The sequence below is a fragment of the Ovis aries genome, chromosome 13 (genome assembly GCF_016772045.2).
Source record: "Ovis aries strain OAR_USU_Benz2616 breed Rambouillet chromosome 13, ARS-UI_Ramb_v3.0, whole genome shotgun sequence".
In the NCBI taxonomy this organism is placed as follows: domain Eukaryota; kingdom Metazoa; phylum Chordata; class Mammalia; order Artiodactyla; family Bovidae; genus Ovis; species Ovis aries.
The window spans coordinates 30,954,866-30,971,864 of NC_056066.1; the positions used below are offsets into that span (position 1 = coordinate 30,954,866).

The window sequence follows — 16,999 nt, forward strand, 5'->3', positions numbered from 1 at the left end:
TTAGCAGCAAAGACACTTTAAATTCCACAGTATGATAGCCTTAGGCATTTTCTATATCAACCCAGTATGATGACTATATTCACTCATTTACAAATTTTTATTGAGTTGTGCCTGGTATTGTCACAGTCACTGGGAAGGTAGCAGTAAAAGAAAATTAAATCCTCATCCTCCTGGAAGTTTATGTTCTCTAAATCATGGAATATTTTTTTATTTTAAACCAATTCAAACCATAGCAACTATCCAGCTAATCGTCTTTCATCCATAGGATAAGCTCTCAAGCAGCAAACTCACTTTACATCTGTTTCACAAGAAGTATCACTTTCTATTAGGTATTTTCAGTCCTTTCATGTGTGTGTAAAATTTAATTGTACTTGTGTTCATTTCCTAACTAGCTAAGTAAATAAAACATCAACTATTTCAGTAAAAATTCTATTTTCTGGGTGTTATGGACAAAGAGGTCAAAGGGTGAGATCTCTTGCGAAAAATGATTTGGACAGTGCTGGGTAGAGAGATCTGAAGACTATATCTTTGGAAACAGATACGAGTTCAGCTCCAAACCACTCTCCTCTCTTTAGACTCTTCAGGTGATCTCATCCGATTATAGAGCCAACTTGGCTAAATAAACATGCTCCATATTTAGACTGTTACAATTTAAATCTGCCCTGATATGAACAAATATACAAACAAAATAAAATATAGAACAAATAATTGAAGTAAACAATGAAACCAGAGTATGTACAAGCAAATAAATGAGAATATTCTAGGGCTACAAAGAAGAGTTTTAGGAGAAAAGTAACTTCCTATCTTTCTTTGGGTGTGCAAACATTTCTATCTAAATTCAGATTTGTAAAAAATAAGATTTTGGAAGCAATAATAATCAAACATGGTAGAGCTGAGGGAGAGTTATAAGTGTTGGCTATAACTGAAAATAAGACTCAGAATCTACAGTAAATATATAACTAATTTATTTGAGAACATGAGAAATAAGCCAAAAAAATTCTTTGCATGTGTTCATACTTGTTGAACAAATACATTTAAAAAGGAATAAACTCAAAAATCAGGACAAAATAGTTTGGATCAAGGCTGTGTAAGATTTTAAAAAATATGAGTATCTTAGTGTAAAATATCCTTAGAAGTCAAAGAAGTAGGTTAGAAAAACGGATTAAAAAAAAAAAACCACACACATGAAGTTTAAATTTTTAGTAGCAAGGTGAAATAATAACAGGATTGGAAAAATGGTGTAGAAAGAGTGACCAGTATAATTTAAAGTTGAAGAAGGTAGGTTTCTTACTGTTCTTTAATAAAACAAGCAAAGAAACTTTGCCAAGTGAAACATTATGGGCGTAAGTAGGCATCCTGGTGAGTATAGCGAAAGGAGAAAGAGACAGTCAGAATAGAGGTGGGTCAAAAAAGATGCATGCTAAGAAGGTGACTGACAGGTGTATGCAGCGTATTTTGACATCAGAAGCTGAGAAGAGACTCCAGTACAAGGAGGTTCAAAGGCTGTCTTGATAAACTAGTTCGATCACAGGCTGTTAGAGAACTAACTCTTGAAAGCTGAAGAGTCAAAGCTATTAGTAAGATAGTTTGCAATTGGTGGCCTCGAATAATCATATAGATTTAAGCTGAAAACAAAATTATGAAAAGTTACCCTTCTTTTCAATAACATAACTAACTCAGGAAAATGTTCTTTTGCTGTCAATATGGGCTTAAAGATAGATTCTTATTGTGTTATCTTGGCTTATCTGGGAAGCTGTTAATTCTAACTTTTGGTTTTAAATGATAAAGTTATCAAAACAAACAAACAAAAAAGAAACCAGACCCACTTTAGTGTGCAGGCAGATGAGGCAGCTGGCCTGCAGAAGGCATCCTTCAGGCCATGGTTGAGGTTGGCTCAAATGGCAGCTGCTACTTTATTCTGGATTGTTAAAGCTAGAATCAACCAGTTTCACTTGTCTTTAGCATCATTCCTCTATCCTCAAAGCCTCCAGTATAATAACTGCTGACCCCAACTAGTTTGAGGTTGGAACAAAAGACAGACTGTGATTTTAGGGTAAGGAATCCTACTCAGTATCTCAAAAAAAAGAAAGAAGTGAGAAGTAGTCTCTCAGCTTTCACAATTTCAACTACTGGTTTGTCTCTTTAAAAGGCTCTGTCTTGTGAGGGGAAAGTAAACTGGTTGGTAGTCAGAGGTATTCTCTCACTTTCAAGGCACAAAGCAGTGCCTACTGTGCAGGTCTGATTTAATAGCCAGAACACAACATCCAGGCGCTTCTGAACCTGAAGAGAGTCAGCCAATCCCTCAGTATCAGCCATCATCCGGCTCAACTATCTGCCAGTAAGGATTCTCAAGCTCTTTCTCCTATGACTACCTAACTCCTCTTCAAAATCACTTTCTAATATGATTCATTCTGTTTATACTGATTTATTTATCCCATGCATTATATTTGAGTGGGGAGAACTTACTAAAATTTGAGGAAGGTAATAGTCATTTAAAAGAGCATGCATGATGTAAAAGGGAGAACAAAAATCCATTTCCTGTTAGAAATGGCAGAGATTTAATTACATACAGTTCTTTTTAAAAGGAGAGCCTTTTTCTAAAATATTGAATAAGTTTACAGTAAATCTAAATATCAGAATTTTCAAGGCAGATTTCATGCATATTTATCATCAATAACATATAGTGGGCATTCAATAAAATGACAAATTTTGAATTATGCATGTGTGTATATGCTAATTAAATGACAGTCTAGTAAATAGATACTAGTAAATAATGATACTCACCAGTGGCTCAGACTGTAAAGAATCTGTCTGCAATGCAGAAGACCCGGGTTTGATCCCTGGGGTTGGGAAGATTCCCGGAGAAGGGAATGGCTACCCACTCCAGTATTCTTGCCTGAAAAATTCCATGGACATAGGCCACAGTCCATGGGGTCGCAAAGAGTTGAACTTGACTGAGAGACTAGCACTTTCAAATTTTATGAGTTTTGTGAATGCCAATATCTGCTGGATCATGGAAAAAGAGAGCTCCAGAAAAACATCTATTTCTGCTTTATTGACTATGCCAAAGTCTTTGACTGTGTGGATCACAATAAACTGTGGAAAATTCTGAAAGAGATGGGAATACAAGACCACCTGAACTGCCTCTTGAGAAACCTATATTCAGGTCAGGAAGCAACAGTTAGAACTGGACATGGAACAACAGACTGGTTCCAATTGTCACCCTGCTTATTTAACTTCTATGCAGAGTACATCATAAGAAACGCTGGCTGAAAGAAGCACAAGCTAGAATCAAGATTGCCAGGAGAAATATCAATAACCTCAGTTATGCAGATGACACCACCCTTATGGCAGAAAGTGAAGAGGAACTAAAAAGCCTCTTGATGAAAGTGAAAAAGTTGGCTGAAAGCTGAACATTCAGAAAATGAAGATCATGGCATCTGGTCCCATCACTTCATGAGAAATAGATGGGGAAACAGTGGAAACAGTGGCAGACTTTATTTTTGGGGGCTCTAAAATCACTGCAGATGGTGACTGCAGCCATGAAATTAAAAGACGCGTACTCCTTGGAAAGAAAGTTATGACCAACCTAGATAGCATATTCAAAAGCAGAGACATTACTTTGCCAACTAAGGTCCATCTAGTCAAGGCTATGGTTTTCCCTGTGGTCATGTATGGATGGGAGAGTTGGACTGTGAAGAAAGCTGAGCGCAGAAGAATTGATGCTTTTGAACTGTGGTGCTGGAGAAGACTCTTGAGAGTCCCTTGGACTGTAAGGAGATCCAACCAGTCCATTCTGAAGGAGATCAGCCCTGGGATTTCTTTGGAAGGAATGATGCTAAAGCTGAAACTCCAATACTTTGGCCATCCCATGTGAAGAGCTGACTCATTTGAAAAGGCCCTGATACTGGGAAAGATTGAGGGCAGGAGGAGAAGGGGGACGACAGAGGATGAGATGGTTAGATGACATCATCGACTTGATGGACATGAGTTTGAGTGAACTCCGGGAGTTGGTGATGGACAGGGAAGCCTGGCGTGCTGCGATTCATGGGGTCGCAGAGAGTCAGACACGACTGAGCGACTGAACTGAACTGAACTATACTTTCAGTTCTAACTTGAAGGCAAAAATCACCATCTGCCCATGGATATATGCCAAGATTTTTCCACAAAGCTATGTTTTATCTCCTAGTTTATAAGCACAAGTCTGCACAGAGCCTTTATGTGTTTATACCTGGTACACTGTAACTTAACAGAGATTGTGCACCATTGCACAATGGGGCAAAGGACACTAAAATTAAAGCATAATCACAGTAAATCTCTGAACCTTCTTATTGGTAAGGATCTTTTCATCAGTGAGCAAAGCCTAGTGAAAGTGTGCCAAAGTGGTTTCAGATATGTATACTGTTGTTTATGAGACCTGTACTGAGCTTTATCTTTAAACACATACACAAAATGTAGACAGTGACAGTTGACATAAACACGCACTGGCCTACAGTTTCCTTAGACCCATATTTATCTATGAGTTCCTCTGAAAAAATGGTTCTGGGGAAATGCCTTTTTTAACTGTGGTAAAATGCGCATGAAAGTGGAAGTCACTCAGTCGTGTCTGGCTCTTTGCAACCCTGTGGACTATATAGCGCATGGAATTCTCCAGGCTAGGACACTGGAGCGGGAAAATGCACATAAAATTTGCCATTTAAACAATTCTCAAGTATTCAAGTCAGTGGCATTAAGTACGTTCATACTGTTGTTCATTCACACTGTTATACCATTCTCCATCTCCACAACACTCTCCCCTCCCCAGAGCCTCCACATCCATTAAACACTAACTCCCATTTCTCTGGTCCCCTGAACCCTGATAACAACATCTCTGTGAACTTGATTCTTATATGTACTTCATACAAGTGAAATTATACAGACTTTGTCCATTTGTGTCTGGTTTATTTCACTGAATATAATGTCTTCAAGGTTCATCCATGATGTAATGTATCAGAATTTCCTTCTTGCTTATAGCTGAATATCATGAATAAGGCTGCAATGAACACTGGCGTACAAATATTTGAGTGCCAGCTTTCAATTCTTTTGGTATATACTTAGAAGTGGAATAGCTTTATTATATGGGTAATTTTATGTTTAATTTTTTTAAAGGAATTGTCAACCTCTATAAAGGCTACATTACTTTACATTCCCATCAGTAATACAGAGGGTTCCAATTTTTCCACATCCAGATGATTGTTTTTTAAGAATAAATATCTCATCTTATTGTTTTTCATTTTTGTTCTACCTGTCACTTGCTTTTATTACTAAAATCAAAATCACAGAATTTACAATGCAAGATTTAGTCGGATTAGAGCCCTAAATCCAAGAATGGAAAGGGAGAGATAGAGCGTTTTAAGACAGAGAAAGTTAAAAGTTATGTTATTTTTAATTGTGGTAAAATGCACATAAAAGGCAAAAGCACGCTCTGAAAATAGCAAACTAAAGGTAAGTATGTACAAATGAAGAAGGGACGGTGAATTCTGTCTTTCAGAAGCAAGCAGAATTAAAGAAATTAGATAATGTGTACCTAAATTTTTCATCAGTATGGCATACTGATGGAAAGGTAATCAATAACCTAGGATTATTATTTCTGACATTTTCTTCAGACTATTGCAAAAGGTGAGTGATAATTTATTCTAAAACATTGTACACATTTGTTTATATAAAATAATGTTTAAAAAATTGAAATTAAATAAAATTATTCAATATTTTAAAGAGGCTAGAATCCTCATTTTAGAAATAGGATGAATCATCTTTAAGTAAAATGATAGATTCTTAAAGCAAGCAAAGAAGAATTAAACAGCCTCTTGATGAAAGTGAAAGAGGAGAATGAAAAATTTGGCCTAAAACTCAACATTCAGAAAACTAAGATCATGGCATCTGACCTCATTACTTCATGACAAATTGATAGGGAAACAATGGAAACAGTGAGAGACTTTATTTTCTTGGGCTCCAGAATCACTGCAGATGGTGACTGCAGCTATGAAATTAAAAGACACGTACTCCTTGGAAGAAAAGCTACGATCAACCTAGACAGCATATTAAAACATAGAGATATTACTTTGCCAACAAAGGTCCATCTAGTCAAAGCTCTGGTTTTTCCAGTAGTCACCTATGGATGTGAGAGTTGGACTATAAAGAAAGCTGAGCACCAAAGAATTGATGCTTTTGAACTGTGGTATTGGAGCAGACTCTTGAAAGTACCTTGGACTGCAAGGAGACCCAACCAGTCAATCCTAAAGGAAATCAGTCCTAAATATGCATTGGAAGGACTGATGCTGAAACTGAAACTCCAATATGTTAGCCACCTGATGTGAAGAACTCACTAGAAAAGACCCTGATGCTGGAAAAGATTGAAGGTGGGAGGAGAAGGAGACAACAAAGGATAAGATGATTGAATGGCATCACCAACTCAATGGACATGACTCTGAGCAAGCTCTGAGAGTTGGTGATGGACAGGGAAGCCTGGAGTACTGCAATCCATCGGGTTGCAAAGAGTCAGACATGACTGAGCGTCTGAACTGAAAGCAACTTTAATTAACATACACAAATATATAGTATCAAGTTTATATACTATTTTATAGTACTTTATAAAATATTCATGTAGACATTAAAATTCTAATGTTTCTAAACTTGTCTATACCATAATATTATAAAGGGAATATTTAACATATATATTTACTGCTTTCATATGAAAATATATTCTCCTGAAGCATAACAATAAGTTTCACCTTAAAAAACACAGTAATATAAATTTAAGGAAACAAAATGGCATTTTCCTGACCAACCCAAACTTCTTATTAAAGAGAAAGATAATTTAGTCAAATTTTGTCAAAATTAACTCAAAAAAGAATTTCAAAATTACTATCTGGATATGATAGAAAACTGTGACCCTCTTTCAGAGTTATTTAAAAAATTAGCCACATAGGATTTTGATTAATTTAGCTACAACATGCACGTTGAGACTATTTCCAAGTAGACGATAACGCTGTTTGACAGTTGTCATCTCAGGAAATCCTAGAAAAGAGAGATAATGATTTATAATACAATCATTTGAAATATTAACTTTCAGAGATAAAAGGATATATTCTTTAGTAAAGGCATAGTGGTCCCTGGTTGGGGAAACTATTAATAAGATCCAGCATGCCATGTGGTGTGGTAAAAAAAAAAACAGAAAGTAAAAAAAAAGCAAAGTATTCTATGTTTAATACTTATCTTAGTACTTATTAATAACATTATGTATTAACAATATACTGTGTACTGTATACAACTATAAAATATAGTGCAACTCAAACTTCAAGCATTATCAGTAAAAATCAGCTGCTCCAAGGTTCACTCATGTTATAACATGTACCAATAGTTCATTCCTCTCCATGTCTGAATAATATTCTATCATATGGATATACCATATTTATCCATCCATTGACTGACAGGTATTTGGGTTTTTCTCAACTTTTTTATTATTATAAACATCGCTGTTATGGACATGAACATATGTATGCACATGTAAGTTTTTTTTCAATTCTCTTAGATATATACCACAGGGGTGACTGTGGGAAAGTGAACGTGAAAGTCGCTCAGTCGTGTCTGACCGACTCTTTTCGACCCCATGGATTATACAGTCCATGGAATTCTGCAGGCCAGAATACTGGAGTGGGTAGCCTTTCCCTTCTCCAAGGGATCTTCCTAACCCAGGTCTCCCACACTGCAGGCGGATTCTTTACCAGCTAAGCCACAAGGGAAACTGCAGAGTCATACCATAACTCTGTGTCTAACATCCAAGGAGCTGCCAGAATGCTTTCTAAGGCAGTTGCACCACTTTATAGTCCCACCAGTAGCGTACAGGGATCTGATTTCTCCACAACTTGTCAACACTGTTAGATTTGTCTTTTTGTGAAGTGCTATCATACTGTGGTTTTGATTTACCTTTCCCTAATATCTAATGATGTTGAACATCTTTTCATGGGCTTATTGACCATGTATCTATTTTCTTTGGAGAACTGTCTATTGAAATCCTTTGCTCACTTTTAAACTGGATTATTCTTCTTTTTATTGTTGAGTCATGAGACCTCTTTCTAGCAATATATTCTGGATACAAGTCCTTTATATTCTGCTTCTACAAACTGAAATTCTCATAATGAAGTTCTTTTTGCTACATTCTTTTTCAAAGTGAAATCCTCTGCAAATAGTATATTTGCTGGAACAAAACCTTGCACATACCACCATAAAAGACTGTCCAAGCATAAGAGGACACTAGAATCTTAGTTACAATCCCAGAATTTCACATTAAGAACCCTTTGACATAGCAATTAAAAAAGCAATCAGTTAATAAAGGAAGTAATTAAAGAGCATTACAAAAGCAAAAACGGGGCTTTCCTGGTGGCTCAGTGGTAAAGAATCCACCTGCCAATGCAGGAGACAAGCGTTTAATCCCTGATCCGGGAAGATTCCGCATGCTGCGGAGCGACTAAGCTTCCGTGCACAACTATTGAGCCTGTGCTCTAGAGCCCAGGAGCTGCAGCTACTGAAGCCCTCACACCCTAGAACTGGTGCTCCCCAACAAGAGAAGCCACCACAATGAGAAGCCTGAGCACTGCAACTAGAGAGTAGCCCCTGCTTGTCGCAACTAAAGACAGGTCAGTACCGCAACAAAGACCCAGCTCAGCCAAAAATAAATAAATAAATTTATTTTTAAAAAATTTCAAAGCTTGCTAAAGTTGCTTCATCAACACTAGACATTACATTACCTGCAATAAAATAAGAGTGATTATCATAATAAAACTATAGTTGCAATGGTGCCCACATATAATTCCTATCATAAAGATAATGTCTCAGGCAAGAACATTAGTCATCTCAGAAGTTATTTACTTCAAAGTAGCCAGAGGCAGAAATATACCTACAAACAAACTTTAAGACTATCCCAGGGATGGTCCTTTGTGATATCAAGATTATATCAATGAGGAAGACACGTCTGAAAACAAGCAAGACTGTAAACGGAGGGAAAACATATACCTACAGCTGATTCATACTGATGTATGGCAAAAGTCATTACAGTATTGTAAAGTAATTATCCTCCAATTAAAATAAATAAATATTTTTAAAAACCCTATATATATAATGCATACATATATACACATGCAATATATACATGTATGTGTTTCAAATATAGGAACAAAACTCTAAATTTGTTTATGGAAAAAATACCTAATTTTTTTAAAGTTAAAAGGTGACTTTTAAAAAACTTAGGTACATTAAAAATAATAACTCTCCAAGACAAAGAAACCTAGAATTAAGAAGGTCAAGATAACAGCAATTATTCAGTAAGTAAAGGTTACTGTCTGTCTCCTCCAAAGCCTGCTATCTCATAAATGCAGGCCACTGGCCACAAAGAGAAATAGGACAACATGTGCAGGAGGATCAATGCAAAGCCATCACTACTTTGGACAAGTAGCTCCAAGAATGCCCATTCTGGACCCAGGATTAATGATGTCAGAGGCCCACATGAAGGACAGGCCCGCTCGGTGGTGACTACAGGGTCTTGACTGACTACACACATCTATCATTTTAAAAGAAAGGTTAAGCAATTTGCCAATGCAGGGGACATGGGTTCGACTCCTGGTCTGAGAAGATTCCACATGCAACTGAGCACATGCGCCACAACTACTGAAGCCTGAGCATCCTAGAGCCCAAGCTCCCAACAAGAGAAGAAGTCACCACGATGAGAAGCCTGCCCACCACAACACTGCAGCTAGAGAACAGCCCCTGCTCACTACAACTAAAGAAAGTCTGTGGAGCACTGAAGACCCAGGGCAGCCGTAAACAAATAAATAAGGTTTTCTCACATGTATTATATATTTTCAGAGAACTCTGAAAAATCCTACTTTACCCTATTTATTTCTTTAAATACTGAGAAAAAGTGTTTATGAAATAAAGGCTATAACATCTATCATTTAAAATATAAAAGCACAAATTTTGTATTAGGTATCAGATAGTTTGCAAACATGTTACATATGTTAATTCACTTACCTGTTACAACAACCCTATGAAGTTGGTACTGCAATCACCCCCATTTTACAGACATATAAACTAAGGCAGAAAGTGACTTAGGTAGAGCTAAAATTCATGGTCTGTCTGACTCTGGGGTCTGTGCTAAATTTCATTATTACCAAAGTGACTACTACTACTTGAAAAAATAAACACTGAACTAAAACTTAGAACTTAGTTGCTATTAGACAGTAAATCTCTTTTCTCTCTGTAGTACTATGGAAAGTACCTTTGATGACTCATCCTAAAAATAAAAGATAAAAAAGTAACCAGGACAGTAGACTGGGAAATAAATTTCTGAGTACAAGTCTCACTTCTTTGTTTGATGATGTTCTCATTCACTTTGTGACATAAACTAAGACAAGGGAGGTCTATGTTTTCTTAAATAACATTCCCTGGGATAGTTCAAACTGAATGAGATCACCAAGAAAAAGGCAGAGAGGACAAAATAAACCCGGTTGCTGTGATTCTGCTTGGAGAATCAATTACCAAGAGGGTAGTCAAATTCTATTGGAGTTTGTTCTCAATGCAAAAAAAGATGCATTCCAAACGTCAAGTGTAAATCCACTATTTAGATTTTAAAACATGATCTATTTAACCCATGATGTTCTTTAAGAATAGTACTGTAGTAATATTATAAGATTAGATTTAGCAAAGCTTGGCTTTTCTGTAGTCAAGCTCCCAGTAAGTTATCAAAAACACATTTCCTCCTTCAAAGGAAATGTGAGGGAGATCTGTCTCTCCCTTCCCATGAGCTAGGTGTGAGGGACACCCCTCACCTCCCTCTGCCTAGGAAACCAATGGCATGCACAGGGTGAGAGCCCCTGTGCCAAGGAAGCAGGGTCAGGGAGAGGCAGTTGCTCTAAGAGGCAAAGGCACTGCACCCAGTCTCCTGATACCACAATCCCTGGCCTTCCTCAATGACAAAAGGCATCACGGCTTCATCTTTCTCACTCTGGAACCCTATGTTCATTTTTGTTCTTGAGATTCCATCTTCAGATTCTCTAATTTGGTGTCAATTCTGGGATCTGTGCTCCCAAGTCACCCTTAATTTCCATTAGGAAAGCTCCTTCCTAGAGCACCTCTCTACTTTCTCTTTTTTTCCACTTAAACCTTGTAGGGAAGGAAAAAGGTGTCTAATTGATAAGAACGTACCTCCTAGGAGAAGAAATACAAATAATATACCTCCCACTACACACATGTAAAGATAAATTCCTTAATTGTCTTTTAATTTTTTTTTTTAAAGACAATTCTAGGCATTCTTTCACAACAGCTAGTGTTGGGTTATATGAACAGAACTCCTAGAAGCAAAATATAAATTTGAGAAAGAGATGCTATTAACAACCATCTGTGGGGAAAGTTGAGGAATTGCTGATTTGGCCTTTCTGTTCCTGCATTGAGTCTGAAGGGAATGGCAGGTTGTGGACAAAAGCAGAAACAGGACAGAGGATGTCAAAATGGCCCAAAACAGGAGAGGAAGTGTTCTCCACCTCTGTCTGGGCAAGAGTTTATTCATAATTCACATAGGAGTCCCTAATGAGTTCGGAGACCATTAATACATGAAAGCTGGGGTCCACATGTATCCCACATACCAAACTCTGGAGGAAATCCAAGGAGATTTGCTATTTCTTTAGGAGTGAAAAATCGAAGCTGAAGCATTGACAATCTCATTATCTTTTCTTCTGGTGACAAACTGGTAAGGGATTTGTAGATATTCTCAATCTGTAGGAAAACATCCATGATAACTAATAAGTAATAAATAATTAATAGAATGCAATTAATTTGTTAAGATAATATCACCTGCTGTGAGGCAGTTTAAAAATGATGAACATATAGTCCACCATAACACACAGAAGCCCAGGGTAAAAAGTCTGTGCAATGAACTGTATAATTGGCTCTTCGAGGGTAAGATAAACTCTGAAAACAAACAAAAGCTTGATATTGAACAGATCAGGGTATTTTCAGTGTGTCTGTCATTTTTAGTCTCTCAAAAATTAACTCACAAGAATATAAATAATAAATAAATAAAAACATAATGTAAGAGAAAAACAGTGAAAGGAACTTGGTCAACCAGTAAGTCAGTTTTACAATGCAGTTATTTGAATGTTTATGGTTTATGACTAATTTTATCAAATTAAGACATTTTCTTAAAGTGACAAAATATATTTAATAAATATGATTGCTCAAATTCTGACATTCGTTTGCCTCTGATACGGTTTTTACCATGGGTAAATTTTATTAACAGTTAAAGAGTTTAAATCAGCATAAAAGAAAAGAATGTGATTTCACTGCAGAACTATTCAGATGTATATAAAACTACAATACATCAAGTTTGTATTCAACCATGACACCACAGAGAATTTGCAATTGAAGTATTAGCAAACAGCCTTGCTAAAATAGATTTATTTTTCCCTAAAAGGTATTTTTATAATACGTGCTCCAAAAGAAGGCTCTAATATTTGTGTGTAATCTTAGAGAACATTAACTATTGTACTCTGCATTTCAAATTACCCTCTATGGAGTATAAAAAGAAGGGCAAAAGGTAAGAAAAAAAAGTAAAAATATAAAACACTTCTTTACATATACCCATACCTAGCAACAAGAAGAAGACTTATTCTATAGTAAATAATTATTATACACATATTCATTCCAATTGAATATGTAAAATTCTTTTAACATTCTCAAATTTTTAGTAAATAAAATTTTATTTAAAAATATTTTCAAAATATTGAAGTCCTGAAACTATGCACAGTACCTGCACATCCTCTGTCATCTGCAACACAGACCCTGTCCCTTCTATGTAGCGTCCATAACTGAAAAATTAACACAAATATTTTGTAACACTGCTTGTAATGATATATTTCTTAAATATTTCTTAAATGAATCAATTTTATATAGCTACATCTTTCTGAAATATTCTGAATAATATCACATAAATATGCTTTGTAATTTAAAAAATTAGATGAAAGACTTAAAATCATCTTTAAACTTCTCAGACACTGAACTTGACAAAGTTTTTTGTTGTGTAAATAATATCTGCATTATGCATTACTGTCATTTTTATAAAATGTCAGCTTTTAAATGTTCATCACATTTAAATGCACAGGAAGTATGCATTAGTTACAACTTTTATATCCAAATACTATTCAGTACTAACATCCCTGACACATTAGACCAAATGTTATGAAGGGAAAATGAATAGCAGCTATTTTTCTTCAGATGCCCGAACCATCATTTCTTCTCATGAACCCAAAACCCTATTCTCTCCAGCCCAGGACAGACTCAGGCTCATCAAACATGTATCTACCTCCTACTGTAACACCATATGTTTTAACTATGTATCCTGTGACAGTCAGACTATTGTTTTAAAAAACTATATTAAAAATACAAAACACTACAGAAATACAAGATATTAGTAATAGTTCTTATAGTACAATCACTGCCAAACTGGCTGCATGATATTTTACCATTTTTTCCTAATAGATGAATTTAAAATATAAATTAAAGAAAGTCACATCAGAGAAAAGCTGTTTTCTTATACATCATGTGTGTGTCTGCTTATATTATCTACACTAAAATAGACTTTCATATTAAAGCTTCTTTTATATCATTTTTATAATTATAAAAGAATTTCAAGGGTTTTTTTTTTTTAATTACAGAAGTGATAAGCCCTGTTTTATGAGAGTCCCAAAGAGAACCTATCAGACTTGGAAACAGACAACAGCTGACTGAAGTCTTTTAAGGTAATGGAAAAAGCAATAAACCTATTCCCCTAGAAGTACAAGGGCAGAGTATGAGAAAATCAGGATAAGCCTCATACGATTATCTTAGGGGCAGAGTGTCAAGACAACTAGCTAGCAAGTAAAGAGAGAAGGTTTGAATGTTTAAATCATAAAACCACCTATCAAATGAGTTTGAGTGGTATTAACAAAGAAGAGGCAGGGATCTTTTACAAATTCTTCGCCAAGGGTCTTATTTCCCCTTCTTTCTAGGTTTAAAAAGAAACTTGAAAAACACATTTGTTAACACTTGGGAAATAAGCCAAAGGCTATATCCCCTAAATATCCAGTAAAATAAATTGTGATATACCTATACCATGAGTATAGCAAAATTCTTAGGCAATAATACCCAAATTACATTGTACGGTCAAAAAAAAATGGGTGCATAATAATGATTATAATATTCTACAATTTACTTAAGAAGGGGGTAAAAATATACATGTATATTTAGATACCCTGCACACAACACCTCTGGAAGATTAGACAGTAAACTGTAATCATTGGTTGCATGTAGGGATGGAAATTGGATGAACAAGAGGCAGAGAGGAAAGGAGTCTTACAATCTCAGTTCCTTTTGAATTTTGAACCATGAGAATATAACTACTTACCCCAAAACTAAAGAAAATTTAAAGTGCTCTAATGTGCTCCAGATTATTCAATCTAATTTCTTTATATTAAAATTTAATATCTTCTTGTACACTGATTATGAAAGTGGACAGAAATTTTTGAGGTACCATAAAAAGAAAGGTGGTAAAAAAAATTAGCAATTTGCCGTCTACAGAGACCATATTTTCACCATGGGTATGTTTCCACCATGGGTAATTAAGCTCCTTCGAAGGTCACCAAACAATGGCCTGGCCTTTCATGAGCACTTTCGTGGGCTGTGCACATGATGTTCTGCCAGAAGCAATTTTTACTTGTGCGTTCTATTGGAACACGAAAGCAGGCAATTAAGGGAGGAAAACAAATAAACAAACACATTTTAGCAGAAACATTCTATAAAATGCTTCTTGTTTCCAGAAGAAATAAAAGAGACAATAGTTATGAAAACTTGGTTACTTTGGATATGTCCTGAGTAGAGACTCTTTAAAACTTACCCTTTTGTAAAGCACATGGATCTTCTAGAAGTGGGTTTAACAATGTCTAACAAAAGAGCATATCGCAGTAATGACTTTGGTGGTAAAAAGAATGAATGCTTGTCAATGTTATCTTCAAGAAAATCTTTTAGCATTCGCACAGAGAGATCACTGTCCTGTTGACGTTTCCTGTCAATTTCTCCTGCAGTTTCAAGCTTAAAAAGAATGGCCTCTTTCCCAGAACACTGTGTGCTGCTATCAAAGCAAATATTTGGTTCAGTTTTCTTTTCTGCATTTATTGCATATTGAGGGGAATGTTCAGATTCAGTTTTGGGAAACTCCATCAGTACCTGACATTAAATAAAAATATATAAATTGTCAAAAGCTTTCTTAAAAATAAAAGATGAATTAATAATATCTAGTCAACATTATGCAAAAAAATTCTTTAGCTTTTACTGAGCTGTCATTAAAAAGATAGACATTGAGGTTTACTAGTAATTTATATAAGCTACTACAAGTTTTTCATCATGTAATGATAGGCCATCAGACTATAGATAATTTATTTCATGAAATTACTGCTTTCTCTAGTAATAAAACCATTCAACAGAATAATAGGAAGTAGGCTGAATATACAGACGACATCATAGTTGGAAAAGAAGTTGAGAAAGCAACAGGAATATTTCCAGAAATGTGTTTTGAATCAAAGCTTACCATTCCCCTTTGTTAAAAAACACACACACACACTAAAACATACCCATGATCTAAAGGAAAATTAGTTATTAAAAATGATAAGCACTCTTTGCCTTGAAAGGTTATTTCTATTCCTGAGCCCCATAGGAAAAACTTGTTTCTACAAAACAGGTAACCTTGTATAAAGTCCTATTTTGAGAAGGATAAAATAGTTCCAGGAATTTTTAATGATGAAATCTTTGTTAATATACTTTATATATTGTTTTTGGAACTATCCACATTGAAAGGGAGACACATTGCTATTGAATAATATAATACAGGCGTGTCTTCCATCGCCTGCCTTGGCAGGCGGGTTCTTTATCACTAGTGCCACCTGGGAAGCCCCGTAATATAATACCATTGTGTGTAGTCACTCAGCACTGTCCAACTCTTTGTGACCCTTTGGACTGTAGTTCACTGGGCTTCTCTGTCCATGGAATTTTTCAGGCAAGAATACTAAAGTGGGTTGCCAATTCCTATTCCAGGGGATCTTCCTGACCCAGGGATCAAACCTATGTCTTCTGTGTCTCCTGCATTGCAGGCAGATTCTTTACCCACTGAGCCATCAGGGAAGCATAAAACTGGTATTGTGTTACAGGGGGATTCAAATGATACTACTGAACCCCTGTTAGTAGGACATGACTTTTAAGTTCTTACCTGTGATGATTACAGAGAGCTTCACTGAACCACTGAAACTCTGTTATCCACATCAAGTTTCAGCAGAAGCATACAAAATTGCTAGCATAATGAGCGATTTTATCTATAGCAATTGTGCATTTTATCCTAGCTTGTACTAATCATTACCATATTTTAATCAGTTAAAGCTAAACAGCATAGATTTCAAAGAAAATGCAACCGATGTTGTGAAAACACTTGAGCCATTTTTAAGACAGTATACTGAATTTTTATCAATAGCAGTTAATGGCTTCTATTGAGGGAGAAAAATAATAGATGCAAAAGAATCAATGGTCAGAAGAGAAATTATTGGGGGGTTCATTTCCCCTCCAATAATTTCTCTTCTGACAATTGATAACAGCAGTAATGGTAACTTTTTACTTTCAACTTATTTTTTGTAATGATGAAAGAAATGCTTCTGGTTTTGTTTCAAGCAATTAAAGTGGTCATATTAGGAATGGGAGGGCTTCCCTGGTGGCTCTGTGATAAAGAATCCACCTGCAAATGCAGGAGACACAAGAGACGCAGGTTCAATTCCTGGGTTGGGAAGATCCCTTGAAAAAGGAAATGGCAACCTGCTCCACTATTCCTGCCTGAGAAATCCCACAGACAGAGGATTCTGGCAGGCTACAGTCCATGGAGTCTCAAAGAGTCAGA

General features: G+C 35.8%; 1 protein-coding gene across 6 annotated transcripts in view; it reads right to left on the minus strand.

Moving 5' to 3' along the window:
- Window positions 1–943: 943 nt before the first annotated feature.
- The window catches only part of TRDMT1 (tRNA aspartic acid methyltransferase 1), a 99,165-nt gene continuing 83,109 nt past the window's right edge, over window positions 944–16,999 (minus strand). For all 6 annotated transcript variants that reach the window (XM_042230590.2, XM_042230591.2, XM_012188439.4 and 3 more), the window contains 4 exons: window positions 14,960–15,288; window positions 12,839–12,896; window positions 11,676–11,805; window positions 944–7,056 (listed from right to left, as the gene is read on the minus strand). In XM_042230590.2, the coding sequence (XP_042086524.1) occupies window positions 6,956–7,056; window positions 11,676–11,805; window positions 12,839–12,896; window positions 14,960–15,288 (618 nt within the window). In that variant the 3' untranslated portion in view covers window positions 944–6,955. The remainder of the gene's footprint in view (window positions 7,057–11,675; window positions 11,806–12,838; window positions 12,897–14,959; window positions 15,289–16,999) is intronic.